Here is a 13,115-nt window from a genome sequence, read left to right on the forward strand (position 1 = left end):
CAACTTGGTGCCAATACCCTCTCCTCCAGAAAGCCCTCTCTACCTGCCTGGGCAGAGCCCCTGCTAGCCCTCCTAGCACCCCAGCACCCCAGTCTCTTCCACACCACCCCTGACCACTCAGAGCTGGCAGTATCCATGTCCAGCTCCTACCCCGAAGCCACAGGGGCTCGTCAAAGGCTGGGGTCAGGGAAGCATCATGGATGTGAGGGGCAGTCACTTCTCCTCCTTGGAGGCTGCGGTCTGAAACCTTGTCCCCCATCCTGGCCCCCATTCCAAGTCCCCCAGGGACCCCCAAGACGTGCAGTCAAAGCTCTCCGCTGCACAGGCTCCTTCCATCCTACCCACAAGCCTCCCCGGGAAGGACGTTTATATCCCCTTTCACTGGCGGGGAAACTGAGGCACGAAGCGAAGGCAAGACGCACGGAGAGGGACCCAGGTGCGGTGCGCCGACGCTGACGCTCAGATGCGCAGCCCCACGCTGCTGCCCAGTAACAGGCACAGAAGACACAATCGTTGTGGGGCAGAGGTGGAGTCCGAGACCCCCCCCCCCCCCGCCAAGATGGACACGTACCCTTCCCATGCCCCACCCCCAATCGGGGTGGGCTCTTCTGCGCTCAGCGGCGAGGTTCTGGCGCCCCCTTGTGGGAGGACCTAGGACCTGGACCCAGAAAGCGGGTCCCGGATGGAGGGGTCAGCTGACCCGCGTCCCCACAGTCCGGCTCTCCTGGCGGAGGGGTGGAAGGGGAGCTCTAGCAGGAGCTTCTTTGCGGGGTGGGGATCTCATCTTGGGTGAGGGGCTCAGTCCGGGGGTGGGCGTTCAGCTGGGATGGAGGGTTCAGCCAGGGGCTGGAGATTCATCCTGGGGCCGCGTCTCAGCAGGGCTGGGGGCTCAATCTGGCCTTTAATCTCAAGGAAAGCCTCAGTGGTTTTTCATCATTTGGCCCCTGGGGTGAAGCAGTTTTTGGCTTTGAGGGGCTCTCCCAGCCCTGGCTCCCCACTAAACGCCATAAAAGGGTCAGGCTTGCGACAACCAAAAGAACGCCCCCCCAGACGCCCCCGACGCCCCCTAGTGGGGAAGTCCCGCCCCCTACGGAAGGGGAGGAGCCCCGAGAGGCCCTCCCTTCTCCCTTCCCGACCCCCTCAACAGTGCCACCCACCCGGAAGCCCCAGACCTCGAACAGAGGAGCCTGGAGGGCAGAAAACTCCTGCCATCACAGAGCTGCCGTCGGAAAACACCCTCTGACCTTCAGGATCCCCCGAGTCTGTGGTGGGAGGCCCATTTGCCCCGCCCCATCTTCACCATTTCAGCATAACAAAAAGCCGACATTTATTAGACGCTTTTGGGGTGCTGGGTTCTGCGCTCAGGATTTCTGTAGACCGTATTTCATTCAAACCTCATGACGACTTGTGAAGAATCTATTATCCTCCCCTTTTACAGGACGGGACACTTAGGCACAGAGAGGTTAAGTTACTTGCCTCGGGGCTACACAGCAAAGAAGTGGGGACTCCAACTCCTTCTCCTTCTCCATGGCGCCTCCCCACAAGGAGTGCAGGACAGGAAGAAGGGGTGCTGCTGCTGCTTCCCCCCCCACCACCACTCCCACTCCTGCACCCTCACCCCAGGCCCTGGGAGTCCCAGCCTCCAGAACAGTGCCCTGAAATTCAGCACAAGGTAGGAGGAGCCTTCATCTCCCAGGAAACGGCCTTGCTCTGAGCCAGCTCAAAGTTCACGTTCAGGAGCAGCAAACCGAGGCCAGGAGAGGGGCTGGGAGACAAGTGATTCCTATGGATTCATTGAAGCAGGCCTGGAAAACTCTTGGAAGAGCTTGCACGTGGGCAAGAGGAGGACCTGGCTTCTCCGATGAAATCCAAAGGGCAATAGAAATCGGAGGTAGGAGAAGAAATCAAAAGGGCCAAAAGCTGACAGCGATGCAGACTGGGTAGAGATATGAGATGGTAGGGGGTCTCGGGGAGGTGGGTTGCTCCTTGCGCCAGGGGTGTCCTCCAGGCTCAAGAAGAGTGGAGACCAAGCTTGGGAAGGGGTACAGGGCGACCAGGTAACACGCAGAGAGCCCTCCAAGAGGGACTTGGGGCAGGTCCTGAGTCCTCTGCACTCAAGGGCACTTTACCCTGAATCCCAGATGGAGTTATCTCACTGGCCCCAGGACCGGGTCCTTGCTGATGGGTATGGAGGAGGCACTGGGGCATCTTTGGGTGGCTGTCTGGAGGAGATGAGTGGGAAACCTTCGCGAGAAGGAGCTTGCCATTGCTTCATGGTTCGGAGGCCCCTCTCTCCTCCAGTTCCAACCCCCAGTCGCCCTCTCCATCCTTCTCCTCTTTTCTCACAGTCTCCTCTTCCTTCTCTTTACTGCTGTGGAGACAAGAAGGGCCCAGGTAACCCAAGTTAATAAGGACTGACAGTGTTCCGGGCTTCTTACAATGCTCACAGAACCTCTGAGTCCTGCAGCCACCCTTGTTGTTCCCATGGTACAGAGGGGGACGACGAGGCTCAGGCAGCTTAGGACACAGGCCCCGTTTGAACACGAAGGAAGTGCTTGAGCCCATAGTTGAGCTGCATGAGCCAAAACCGATAAGGGGTTTCAAAACCGTGGGTGAGTGGACAGGCAGAGAGAAGGGGGATGGACCGACGGATGGGTGGATGGGTGGTGGGAAGGTGGGTGGTTGGATGGATGGACAGATGGAGGATTGGACGCTGGAGGGAGGGAAGGAGAGAGAAACGGAGGGAGACAGGGAGGGAGGGCTGATGCATGGATGGATGATGGACGGCTTGAGGGAAGAAGGGAAGGACAGGTGGATGGATAAATGGATGGGGTTCGCGTGGGGGTGATAAAGGCTTTACAGACCCCTTCCCCCAAAAAGACTTTACAGACCCCAATTGAAACACATATTAGGGATGGGCTTCTCTGTGAGGAAGCCACCCTCATTTTGCAGGTCGGTAGTCAGGAGAGAAGAGAGTGAGGTTATGTGAGGCCCCCATGGATTCTGAATCAAAGAATTACCCCCTGGTCCTGCCCGGCCTCCTTGGAGGATGTTCGGAGAAGGGAGGGGCTCAGAGAGGGGAGGGGCTCAGAGGGGGCTCGACACGGGGAGGGGCTTAGGGGGCGGGACTCAGAGAGGGGAGGGGCTTAGAGAGGAGAGATTTAGATATTTCGGGAGGGAGGAGCTCAGAAAGATGAGGACCCACCTGTCCCAGGGCTCGCTGCACCAGATGGCGTAGACCAAGGTGAGGACAAAGATGAGGAACAGGAAGGCCAGCGCAGCCCCCAGCCCTACCAGCCACGGCTTCCGCTGGGCCACTGCGGGCGGGAGCAAGGCGGGGTCAGCAGCCTGGCCGCCAGGTTGGGACTCTTCCCCACCCCGCTCCCACTCCCTCCCAAGGCCTTACAGGGTTGGGCCTTAACCAGCCGCGGGACCAGAGCTGCCAGAAGGGAGAATTGGCCGGGGGTCGTCCAGAATCTATCCATCCTTCTCCGTCTGTCCTCGCCCCTGTTCAGGTTCTGGGGTTGCCGCCCCAGCCAGAGGGGGAAGTGGCCTGCGCAGGGCACCCCAGGGCAGGATGTGGCCGGTGCCGCAGGAAGTCGGAGGTGGGGCCCCCTCACTGGGTTCCGGGCACCATGGGGAGGGGCTCAGGGTCCCAAGCGTCCCAGCCCCCGTCTCCCTGAGGCCCATCCTAACCCTGTCACTCCCCACGGCCAGGGACATGGGAGGGGAGGCTCAGGAAAGATGGGGAACTCATTTCCGGAGCGCCTACTATGTGCCAGGTCTTGCAATGGCTCTTGAGCCCCGGCACCTCCTTCAAGCCTCACACTCTGGTGGTCAGAACTCTTGTCCTCACGTTTCAGAAGAGGAGCCAACTCGAGGCTCAGAGAGGTCAGGCCACTTCCTCTTGGCCACACAGCATACCAAAAGAACATAGTTCTCCCAGCTAGGAACACCCCCTACCCCAACCCTCTCCCATCCTGGGACATGAACCTCCAAATTTGACCTTAGCCAGAGCCTGCACATGCCCCATCCTTTGGGCAGCCTGGGCTTCCATCCCAGCTCTGCCAGCAACAGCCAGGGAGAGCTGGGCCAGTGGCTTCCTTCTTTCTAAGTCTCAGTGTTTTCAGCCGGAAAATGAGACTAATTGCAAACTGACCGAGACTGAGACCATAACGATGCTAGGCGTTCAGCGGGAGCACCTGTTAGGGAGATTATTACATTTTTTTATTTATGGTTTTTCTGCCCCCTGGTGGACGATCCTGGGATATTCTCAGACAGAAGCTCCCCGCCTTCTGGACTGGATCCTACCAACCCCGGCTACCTGCTCCACAAGGGAGCCCTAAATGCCAGCCTTTATCAAAGTTCTCATTAGGAAATGGTTAACATCCAGGGCAAGGTCCAGGGCCCGGAGAAAGTGAGGAGAGGGGGGGAGGTTGGAAACAGGGAGGAGAGAGTCCCTGTCCCTTTCCAAGATCGCGCACGTGGGGGCACCGCACCCTCCAAGACCCAGTTCCCAGAAATGGAGTCACGTGACCCAAAACCCTGGGTTGATGGGGGGAGCAAGGCTTTCCTTGGAGACGGCCCTCGGGGCTCAGGACAGCAGAATCGAGATTGCAGGGGGGAGCGCTTAATCTGCCCAGGGTATCTGGGCACCATGGAGTTTGGTTTCCCACCCTTGCCTGGGCGTTACCCCCAACCCCAAAAGCTGTCTCCTCAAGGGGAAACTAAGTCCCACGGGATGACAGTAGCGCTTCTGAAGGGCTCTTCCCCAAGAGGCAGTCCCTGGCCGATACTGGTCCTGAAGCTGAGTGGGAGGGAGGAGGCTCTGGCAGATAGATATCAGGCAGAGGGCAAAGAAATCAGGCAATGGGTAGAAGCAGGAGGGGCCATGAAATTGCAGGGATTAGGGTTTTCTCAGTAACCAGGAATGCTCTCCAAATGCAAGTGGTACAAATCATAACACATATAGACCACATAACGCACAAAGATCCCTCCTTGAGGTGGGAGGGGTGGTCCCAAGCCTCTTCATTCAGGACGCTGTACTCTCAACCCCAGATGGAGTCACTGCAGTGGCTTCAGGTTCAGGTCATTGCTTCTAGGGTGTGGAAGGGGCACCTCTGGGGGGCTGCCTGGAGGCAGCGGCTGAGGAGTCTTCACATGGCCACGTTCTTGACTTTCTCCTGGTCTCTGCGCTCCTCTTTCTCCTCCAGCTCCAGCCCCAAGTTTCTCTCTCCTTCCTTCTCGGCCTTTTTCTCCTTCTCTTTCTTCCCCTTCTTGTCTTCTTTACTGTAGGGACACAAAGGCGCCAGACCACAATAAGAAACAGAGTCACTCCCATTTAATGAACAATTACCTGTGCCAGGTCCTATGATGAGCGCTTTACAAAAAGAATCTTTGCTGAATCTCCAAAACAGCCCTAACAAGGCAGCCTTGTTATTTCCATTTCACAAAGGCAGACACTAAGGGTCAATTGTCCCACGGAAGGATGGATGGATGGGAGGATGGATGGATGGATGGATGGAGGAATGAATAAGGCAGGGAGGAAACTACAAATTAGGAGCACCTGTGGGATCTGGCACCTCCAGCACATCCTGGGAGTAGGAATCACATTTTACTGGGGCTGAGCTGGGTCGTAGACAAAGCACAGTCTGGCCCACGCCTGTCCCTCAGGCATCTTGGGCTCAGCTGAGAATCTCCCAGCCAGGATAGTGTCCTCCTCCCAGCTCCTGAGCTCCTACTTCTGTCCCCAAGCCTTTGCCCAAATTGGGATCTTGCCCTGAAAGAGCCCCCAGCCCTGCCCGCATCCCTGAGCCAGGATCATGGGAGATGCTGAGCCCAGGAGAGACACCCACACCAAATCACACACTTGTGCACAGTCCCTACACAATCCCACACCACAGTCTTGTTCGACAAGTATTTATTAAGTGCCTATTGTGTGCCAGGCCCTGTGCCGGGCCCTGGGGCCAGAGCCAGGACCAAAGCTAAGTTCTGTTCACTTACTGGAAGCCACTATCTAGTGTCGAGAGACCGGTAAATGACTAAGATAATTTCAGCTGGTTATACATGCAAAGAAAGATGCAGGGCTGTGGCAGAGAGAGTGTCAGGAAGGCTGGTGGTCAAGGTGGGCTTCTGTGAGGAAGAAACATCTGAGCAGGGACTGAAGGAGAGACGGAGCCAGCCAGAAGATATGGGGAAAGGTGTACAAAGTAGCACCAACAGTAAGTGCAAAGGCCCTGGGGCAGGAACGTGCTTGAGGTGTTCAAGGACAGAAAGAGGTCCTCTGCGCACACCCACCCCTTCCCTCCTCGAGGAGGGGCCTCATGCAGACCCCCTGACCCCCACACACGTCTACACATGCTCACACGGCAGTACCTCAGGTCCACTTCCTCGTTCAAGTAGGGATCCATTCTGAATGCGGACTCCTCTTCATCCTCAGCTCTGCAGAAGAGATGGAGATGGAGGGGTGAGGGCGGGTGAAGGGTGGGAAGTGGGGGCAGCCTCAGCCTCAGTCTCCCCCAGGCTGGGGGAACTGCAGGAAGCAAGAGAGGGGGCTGCATGGCTGTCCTGAGCTGTGGGGGCAGGGGGAGCAGGGAAATGGGGAGACAAGAAAGGGACCAGAGAGGGTCATGAGGTAGGAGGGGATGCTCAGCGCTTTGGGGAGCGGGGAGGAGATGGAGGGTGGGGAAAGGGGCTCCCACCTCTCTTTGGAGCACCAGATACGGTTGGCCAGCATGAGGATGAAGATGATGAACAGGAACCCCACGACAGAAGCCAGGCCCACCAGCCATGGCTTCAGTTGACGCTCTGAGGCTGTTAGGAGGTGGGGGGAGAGGAGACTCAGAAATGGGAAAGGTGGGGGGCCCCCGAAAGGACAGGGGCGAAGGGTGCAGGGGATGCTCAGACAGAGGGGTCTTAGAAAGGGGCTGGGTGTCACAGGTGGTTTTGTTTTTGTTTTTTGACTGCGCCTTGCGGCATGCAGGATCTTAGTTCCCCGACCAGGTATCGAACCCGTGACCCGTGCCCCCTGCAGTGGAAGCACTGAGTCTTAACCACTGGACCGCCAGGGAAGTCCTTTTAAATTTTTCTTTCTTCTTTTTTTTTTTTTTTTGGCTGCGCCGCAGCTTTTGGGATCTTAGTTCCCTGACCAGGGATTGAACCCGGGTCCCAGGCAGTGAAAGCGCCAAGTCCTAACCACTGGACCGCCAGGGGATTCCCTCAGAGATGGGTTTTAGAGAAGGGGACGGGGCTCTGAGAGGAGGGGGTGCTCAGGGATGAGGTGGGAGGCCCAGAGGGAGTGGGGGAGTTAGGGAGGCTGCCTCCAAGAGGGGCCTGACCCCATTCCTCTTCTGCCTGCCCACTCCTCTCGGAGGCCTCGGTTTCTCATCAGACGGGGAGATGGCGAACCTGTGTCCAAGCCCATCCCCACGACCCGTCCTCCCGCCCCCGCCCCAGAGGTCGGAGCCCTACCCTGCTGGGCCTCAGCCGGCGACAGGAGCAGGGCGCTGAGCAGGAGAAGGGTCTCCAGGGTCCCCATGGCACGGAGGATCCAGCAGTTCCAGGTACGGGAGTGCACAGTCCGGTCAGAGTCAGGGGAGACCCTGCCCAGCCCCTGATAAGGGGGCAGGCAGGTCTGGGGGCGGGGCAGGCCCAGACCAGAGGGCCCCTCCCTTTGCCCCGCCTGGTTGGCACCCACTCCCTCTCCCCCGCCTTCCAGGAGGGCAGACTCTGGACCTGGCGTAATGATTAACACGGGAGTCCGGCCCCTCTGCCCTGCGCCCCACCCAGGACCGCCAGCCTCAGGGTCCCCCAGGCTCCCCGCCACAGGCGCCGGGCTGAGCCGGCCCTGAGCTTCCTTCCCGGCTCAGTGCTTTTACACATCATTACGATTCTTTCTCTGCATGCACCATGAAATTTTGCCACCGGCGTTTTACAGAGAAGCCAGGGAGGCCAGGAGCGTCAGGCCGGGCAGAAGCAGCCAGAACTGAGATGTAAACGCGGGTCTCTCACACCACCAGCTTATACTGGCTCCTCTTGGGTTCCCGACCCCTGGGAACCCACAGCCAGCTCCAGGGGGAGCAAACGGGGCAAGAAGGGATGGGCCACCATCCACCTCCAAACCCAGTTGCTACCGTGTGGCCGGAGAACGGGGCCCCTGGGGTAGCTGATGACTCAGACTCCTGGCTCTCCTGCGTGTCAACCTTGATCCCCAGGCTGATTAGATAGGGTGCCCTGCCCGGGCGAATGGGGACCCCACCCCAGCTGCCACGGGACAGCCACAGCCCAAGCACATGGCAGGAAGGCTGGGGTGGGGAGGCCTGGCCCTTCTCCAGGCCTGAGACCTCTGTCGGACGCCTGGGGGCTGGGGGAACACCAGCATCGTTGCCCACGGACGTACGGAGTGCCTGTGCATTCCCGGAGCCCCCTCCCTTCCTGAGGTCCGACCACGGTCGCTGTGCACGAGGGCCACTCAGTGGAGCCCAGGACAAGCCCAGTTCGACCAGCCAGGCAGGCACAGGTGAAGCTCCTACTGTGTGCCCCAGCCCGTGCAAAACTCAGGAGCGAAGGAAGCCCTCAGGCTAGTTAGGAAGTCAGGACCCCCAGAGACGGACCCATCCAGCTGCCGAACCAGGAATGAGGTGAGAGGCGGGGGCCGAGAAGATTCGGAGGTGGAGGAGCCCAGCGGAGCAGGCTTCTGCTTTCCGAGGCAGGTCGCTGGGCCAGCCTCTTTCTGCAAGACGTTCTCTCTACTCCGACCAAGTCATTTCTGGGCTGTGTGCCTCTGTTTCCCCATCTGATAAATGGGTGCAATAAATCCTACCTCGGAGGATTTAACGAGATAATATTAATACAAGGAAAGGGGTTGCTTAGCATACAATAGCAGGCACATTCGAAGCTCTAGCTAAGGGTTGGCCACTATTATTGTTGTTATTATTTTTAATCTTCTTAGTGTTTTTTTGTTTACAGGTTGCCAAAGGCTTGGTGGAGGCCAGGTGGAGTTAGGCTCTGGGACTATGGAGGAAACCAGAGTGTGGAAATAAATCAGTGTCCAGGGCTTCCCTGGTGGCGCAGTGGTCAAGAATCCGCCTGCCAATGCAGGGGACATGGGTTCGAGCCCTGTTCCGGGAAGATCCCACATGCCATGGAGCAACTGGGCCCATGCGCCACAACTACTGAGCCTGCACTCTAGAGCCCGCGAGCCACAACTACTGAGCCCAAATGCCACAATTACTGAAGCCCACGCGCCTAGAGCCCATGCTCCACAACAAGAGAAGCCACTGCAAAGAGAAGAAGCCCACGCACCGCAACGAAGAGTAGCTCCCGCTCGCCGCAACTAGAGAAAGCCCGCACACAGCAACAGAGACCCAACACAGCCAAAAATAAATTAAAAATAAAATTAATTAATTAAAAACAAAATCAGTGTCTAACCACTGGTGTCCACCAGCCAAGAAGGAGAACGTTCTCTATCAAGACAGCGCAGATCAAAGGTGAAAGGGCTCCGATGGGCACAAGTCCAGTTTATACAACCACCAAAGGGGCTGGAACCGGCTCCCAGGCTGGAGAGCAGGGCCCGGCTCAGCCCAGCTTCCAGAAGGAGCTTTGGGCTGGTGGGTCTTTGAAGGCGATGGAGGGGTGGCGACGGGGCTGGGCGGGGGCTTCTGCGGGGGCCCCCTCGCCGCCCCGAGCAGCGTCCTCGTCAACCTGCCAGGCCAGCGCCAGCTGCAGGTCCAGCTCCTCCAGGTCCTCGCCCTCGGGGCTCTCGGGCAGCTCTCGGGGGGCATCCTCCTGGTCCGGCTTCGGGCCGAATGCCCAGTCTGAGGCAGGAGGTTGGTGAGGAGCATCCCCGGGCCCGGCCACCCTCTGCCCCCTCCCTGGCAAGGAGAGGCCCTCGGACACCCCCCACCAAGTGGCCCAGCACTAGCCCAAGCCAGGCTCGTCAAGTGGGTAGCGGCTCACCGGCCAGGTCGTGGGCGAGGTCCTTGATGAGATGCCCGACAATGGCGTAGGCTACGGCCACCACCAGGAACGCAGCCAGCAGCAGGTACAGAGCGTACCTGGGGAGGCGGATGGTGTCCAGCGGCGGCGGGCGGTACTCCTCATAGAGTGGCGAGGCCGGGCTCCAGCCCTCCATCCCCTCCTCGACTGCCAGCGCTGGCATGGCAGCCACCTGGAGCAGGAGAGGCCCGGTGGTGACCCGCCGGGCGGAAGTATTAAGGAGCTTTTGGGTAAGAGGATTTGGGGCTCCCCCACGGCCTCCATCTGCCTGGATGGATCACATTGCAAATCACTTCCGCCCACTGGCCCCCTCCCTCGCTCAGCTCCAGCCACGCCAGGTACTACCCTGCACGTCCATCCCCACCTCAGGGCCTTTGCACAGAATGCTCCCTCTTCTGGGAAAATCCCTGCTCTCGTGGAGCTGACGTTCAAGATGGAGAGGTAGACTGAGAAATGCATAACCTTAGAGTAAATGATACATCGTGTTAGAAAGCAAAGAGTGGTTTGAGGGTACTGTGGGGGGAGACCATGGTCTAAGGGGTGGGACAGCTAGGAGGGAAGGTAAAGTTCACAACAGAGCAGCCAAGCCCATGTTCAGATGACATTTGAGCAGAGACCCAGAGGAGGAAGGGAACCGGCCATGGGAGTACCAAAGGCAAGAGCTTTCCAGGCAGAGGAAACATTCCGTGCAAAGACCCTGGGGCAGGACCTTGCTGGGCTTGTTGGACGGGACCTGACTCAGGTGCTCACGGGCGCCCTGCGGTGGCTGCTGCGGGGAAGACAGGCTGTGGGGCGACGGTGGACCCGACTCAGGTGCTCACGGGCGCCCTCAGGTGGCTTCTCTGGGGAAGACAGACTGTGGGCTGAGGATGGGAGCCAGGGATGGGGAGGAGGGATTGAGCTGGTCCAGGTGGGCAATAATGATGCTGGACCAGGTGGAGGCAGAGGCTTGGCGGGGGGGGGGGCAATGGGCAGAGCTGGGGTAGATTTTAAACTGATCAAACCCCAATGTTTGCAGGCTGAGCAACTGAAATGGAGTTTCCATTTCCTGTGGGAGGAGCCACTTTGGGAGGTAACATGAGGAATTCTAAGGACATGCTAAATTTGGGATGCCTCATCAATATCTAAGTAGAGATGTCGAAACTGGACCCCGAGTCAGGAGCTCAGAGGAGGCCCCGGGCTAGAGTCAGGACAGTGGGCGTCATTGGGTCATAGATGGGGTTGGAGCCCCAAGAGTGGATGAGACCGCCCGGGCGGGGCTGTGGGTGGGGCCGGAGGACTCAGCCCTGGGCCAGTGAGGGAGCGGAACGGGGAGATGGAGGCGGGCCCGGAGGCGGAGTCCCTGAGAATTTCCCAGGAGCAGGGTGGCTGGCCGCGTCAGAGGCTGTTGAGAGGGGGAGGGCGCAGACTGAGATGTGACCACCATATTTGGACACTGGGAGGTCACCTGTGGGCAAGGACGGTTCTGGGGACAGGAGGGGCGGGGTTTGAGAGAGCTGCAAGTCATGGAGTCAGGAAGGGCTGTGGGTGGTGGTGGTTCATGTTTTTAAGAAATTACAGATTGAAGGGGGAAAACGGCGGAGGGGGTGGTGGTGGGATGAATTGGGAGATTGGGATTGACATATATACACTAATATGTATAAAATAGATAAATAAGAACCTGCTGTATAAAAAATAAATAAAATTAAATTAAAAAAAAAAAGAAGAAAAAAAGAAATTACAGCCTGTCTATGCTGACGGGCAAAGAGGGAAAACTGGAGAAGGGAGAAAGGCTGAAGTGATGGCCGAGTTGGCGAGAGGGGCTGGGGGCCAGGGGATAAATGGGGGAGGGGGCCCGCAGCCAGCGCCCGAGGGTGACGCTGTGAGATAACAAGAGCTCTGTTTGGTCTTCGTCCTGGTTCCTGGCTTGGAGCTCCCAGGACCGTGTAATTTCCTGAGAGATGGGGGAGAGGTGAGCCTCCTTTGTGGTTCATAATCAGCCCCTTTCCACCACGCCTGCGTGTATGCTAATGAGGGCAGGGGCGTGGCAGCTTCGGGATGGGGGCTGGTGGCCAGGGGAACTGACCCTGGAATTAGAGGGATGGAATTTTCAGCCCCTTTCCACCACACCTGCGTGTATGCTAATGAGGGCGGGGGCGTGGCAGCTTCGGGATGGGGGCTGGTGGCCAGGGGAACTGACCCTGGGATTAGTGGGATGGAACTTTCAGCCCCACCCCTCAGGGAGAGGAGAGGGGCTGGGGACTGAGCTTATTGCCAATGGCCAGTGATTTGCCAAATCATGCCCACGTGATGGAACCTCCATTAAAAACCCTACAGGAAGGGGCTTGGAGAGCTTCCGAGCAGGTTAAAAGCATCCACCCCAAACTCCACGGGGCTCCTGTGTTTCCGACCCTTCAGACCTTGTGCCTCTTCATCTGGCTGTTCATTTGCCTCGTTTATGATAAACAGGTTAAGTAAAGTGCTCTCCTGATTCTATGAGCCATTCTTGCAAATCATCAAATGTGAAGAGGGGGTGGTGGGAACCCCAATTCATAACCGGTCGGTCAGAAGTATGGGAGGTCCGGACTTGGGACCTGCATCTGAAGTGGGGGCAGTCCTGCAGGACTGAACCCTGAACCTGGAGGGTCTGCACTGATTCAGGGTAGACAGTGTCAGAACTGAATTGAATTACAGGACGCCCAGCTGACATCCACGGAGAAACGGAGAACTGCTTGGTGTGGAAAATGCGTCACACGTAAAATTAAGTTCTCTTGTTAACACCCATTTTATAGAGCGGTAAATGGGCTGCTTGAGACTGCATGAGGAGGAAGTAAGGGAGGTAGGTAGGATGGGAACTCATAGCCCGGACTCTTAGTCATACCACTAAACCCCTTCCCCTATGCCCCCAGTAGTGGGTGAGGATGAGGCTTAAAGAGGGCCAGGATGTAGGGCTGTTCCCCCTCAACCCCCTTGGAGGGGGTCTGGCTGGGCAGATTTTACCCCTGGGAACTGATGTGAAACAGGGCCACAGGCTTGTGTCAGTCACACAGTGTCTGGGACAGGGCAGATCCCAGAGCTGAGCTCTCCAAACGCCCTGGCCCCCCACACTTAGGATATGTTCCTTTAGAGCAGCTGACCCT

At 58.1% G+C, this 13,115-nt stretch overlaps 3 protein-coding genes and 1 long non-coding RNA gene across 5 annotated transcripts; 1 reads left to right on the forward strand and 3 right to left on the reverse strand.

The window, feature by feature from the left end:
• Positions 1 to 1,415: 1,415 nt before the first annotated feature.
• On the forward strand, positions 1,416 to 9,417 carry LOC132363216 (uncharacterized). The gene is made up of 2 exons (XR_009502572.1): positions 1,416 to 1,891; positions 8,968 to 9,417. It is a non-coding gene; the product is annotated as an uncharacterized LOC132363216 (long non-coding RNA).
• SMIM24 (small integral membrane protein 24) lies at positions 1,605 to 3,901 on the reverse strand. 2 transcript variants are annotated; one of them, XM_059918820.1, is made up of 3 exons: positions 3,407 to 3,901; positions 3,206 to 3,317; positions 1,605 to 2,368 (listed from the first exon to the last, which is right to left on the reverse strand). In XM_059918820.1, the coding sequence occupies exons 1-3, from the start codon at positions 3,483 to 3,485 to the stop codon at positions 2,272 to 2,274; spliced, it is 288 nt and encodes a 95-aa protein (XP_059774803.1). In that variant the 5' UTR covers positions 3,486 to 3,901; the 3' UTR covers positions 1,605 to 2,271. The 2 variants fall into 2 exon arrangements, with proteins under 2 accessions (XP_059774803.1, XP_059774801.1); XM_059918818.1 differs by having other exon boundaries at positions 1,605 to 2,371.
• Positions 4,206 to 7,708, reverse strand: LOC132363214 (small integral membrane protein 24-like). The gene is made up of 4 exons (XM_059918817.1): positions 7,471 to 7,708; positions 6,702 to 6,813; positions 6,376 to 6,441; positions 4,206 to 5,289 (listed from the first exon to the last, which is right to left on the reverse strand). Exons 1-4 carry the CDS (start codon positions 7,535 to 7,537, stop codon positions 5,157 to 5,159), a joined length of 378 nt encoding a protein of 125 aa, XP_059774800.1. The 5' UTR covers positions 7,538 to 7,708; the 3' UTR covers positions 4,206 to 5,156.
• A 159-nt stretch (positions 9,418 to 9,576) lies between the features above and the next one.
• On the reverse strand, positions 9,577 to 10,264 carry SMIM44 (small integral membrane protein 44). The gene is made up of 2 exons (XM_059919897.1): positions 9,958 to 10,264; positions 9,577 to 9,815 (listed from the first exon to the last, which is right to left on the reverse strand). Exons 1-2 carry the CDS (start codon positions 10,157 to 10,159, stop codon positions 9,577 to 9,579), a joined length of 441 nt encoding a protein of 146 aa, XP_059775880.1. The 5' UTR covers positions 10,160 to 10,264.
• Positions 10,265 to 13,115: the final 2,851 nt, after the last annotated feature.

Source organism: Balaenoptera ricei, chromosome 3 (genome assembly GCF_028023285.1).
Source record: "Balaenoptera ricei isolate mBalRic1 chromosome 3, mBalRic1.hap2, whole genome shotgun sequence".
Classification (NCBI taxonomy): Eukaryota; Metazoa; Chordata; class Mammalia; order Artiodactyla; family Balaenopteridae; genus Balaenoptera; species Balaenoptera ricei.

What these genes read in the sequence shown, in the direction of transcription:
- SMIM24 (XM_059918818.1), bottom strand. Translation starts at nt 3,485, where the DNA reads ATGGATAGATTCTGGACGACCCCCGGCCAATTCTCCCTTCTGGCAGCT. An exon ending in GCTGGTTAAGGCCCAACCCT is followed by an intron (nt 3,318 to 3,406) that starts GTAAGGCCTTGG and finishes TCCCGCCCGCAG; the next exon opens with TGGCCCAGCGGAAGCCGTGG. An exon ending in TGCAGCGAGCCCTGGGACAG is followed by an intron (nt 2,372 to 3,205) that starts GTGGGTCCTCAT and finishes TTGTCTCCACAG; the next exon opens with CAGTAAAGAGAAGGAAGAGG.
- SMIM44 (XM_059919897.1), bottom strand. Translation starts at nt 10,159, where the DNA reads ATGCCAGCGCTGGCAGTCGAGGAGGGGATGGAGGGCTGGAGCCCGGCC. An exon ending in CCTCGCCCACGACCTGGCCG is followed by an intron (nt 9,816 to 9,957) that starts GTGAGCCGCTAC and finishes CTCCTGCCTCAG; the next exon opens with ACTGGGCATTCGGCCCGAAG.
- LOC132363214 (XM_059918817.1), bottom strand. Translation starts at nt 7,537, where the DNA reads ATGGGGACCCTGGAGACCCTTCTCCTGCTCAGCGCCCTGCTCCTGTCG. An exon ending in GCCGGCTGAGGCCCAGCAGG is followed by an intron (nt 6,814 to 7,470) that starts GTAGGGCTCCGA and finishes ACCTCCTAACAG; the next exon opens with CCTCAGAGCGTCAACTGAAG. An exon ending in AACGAGGAAGTGGACCTGAG is followed by an intron (nt 5,290 to 6,375) that starts GTACTGCCGTGT and finishes GTGTCCCTACAG; the next exon opens with TAAAGAAGACAAGAAGGGGA.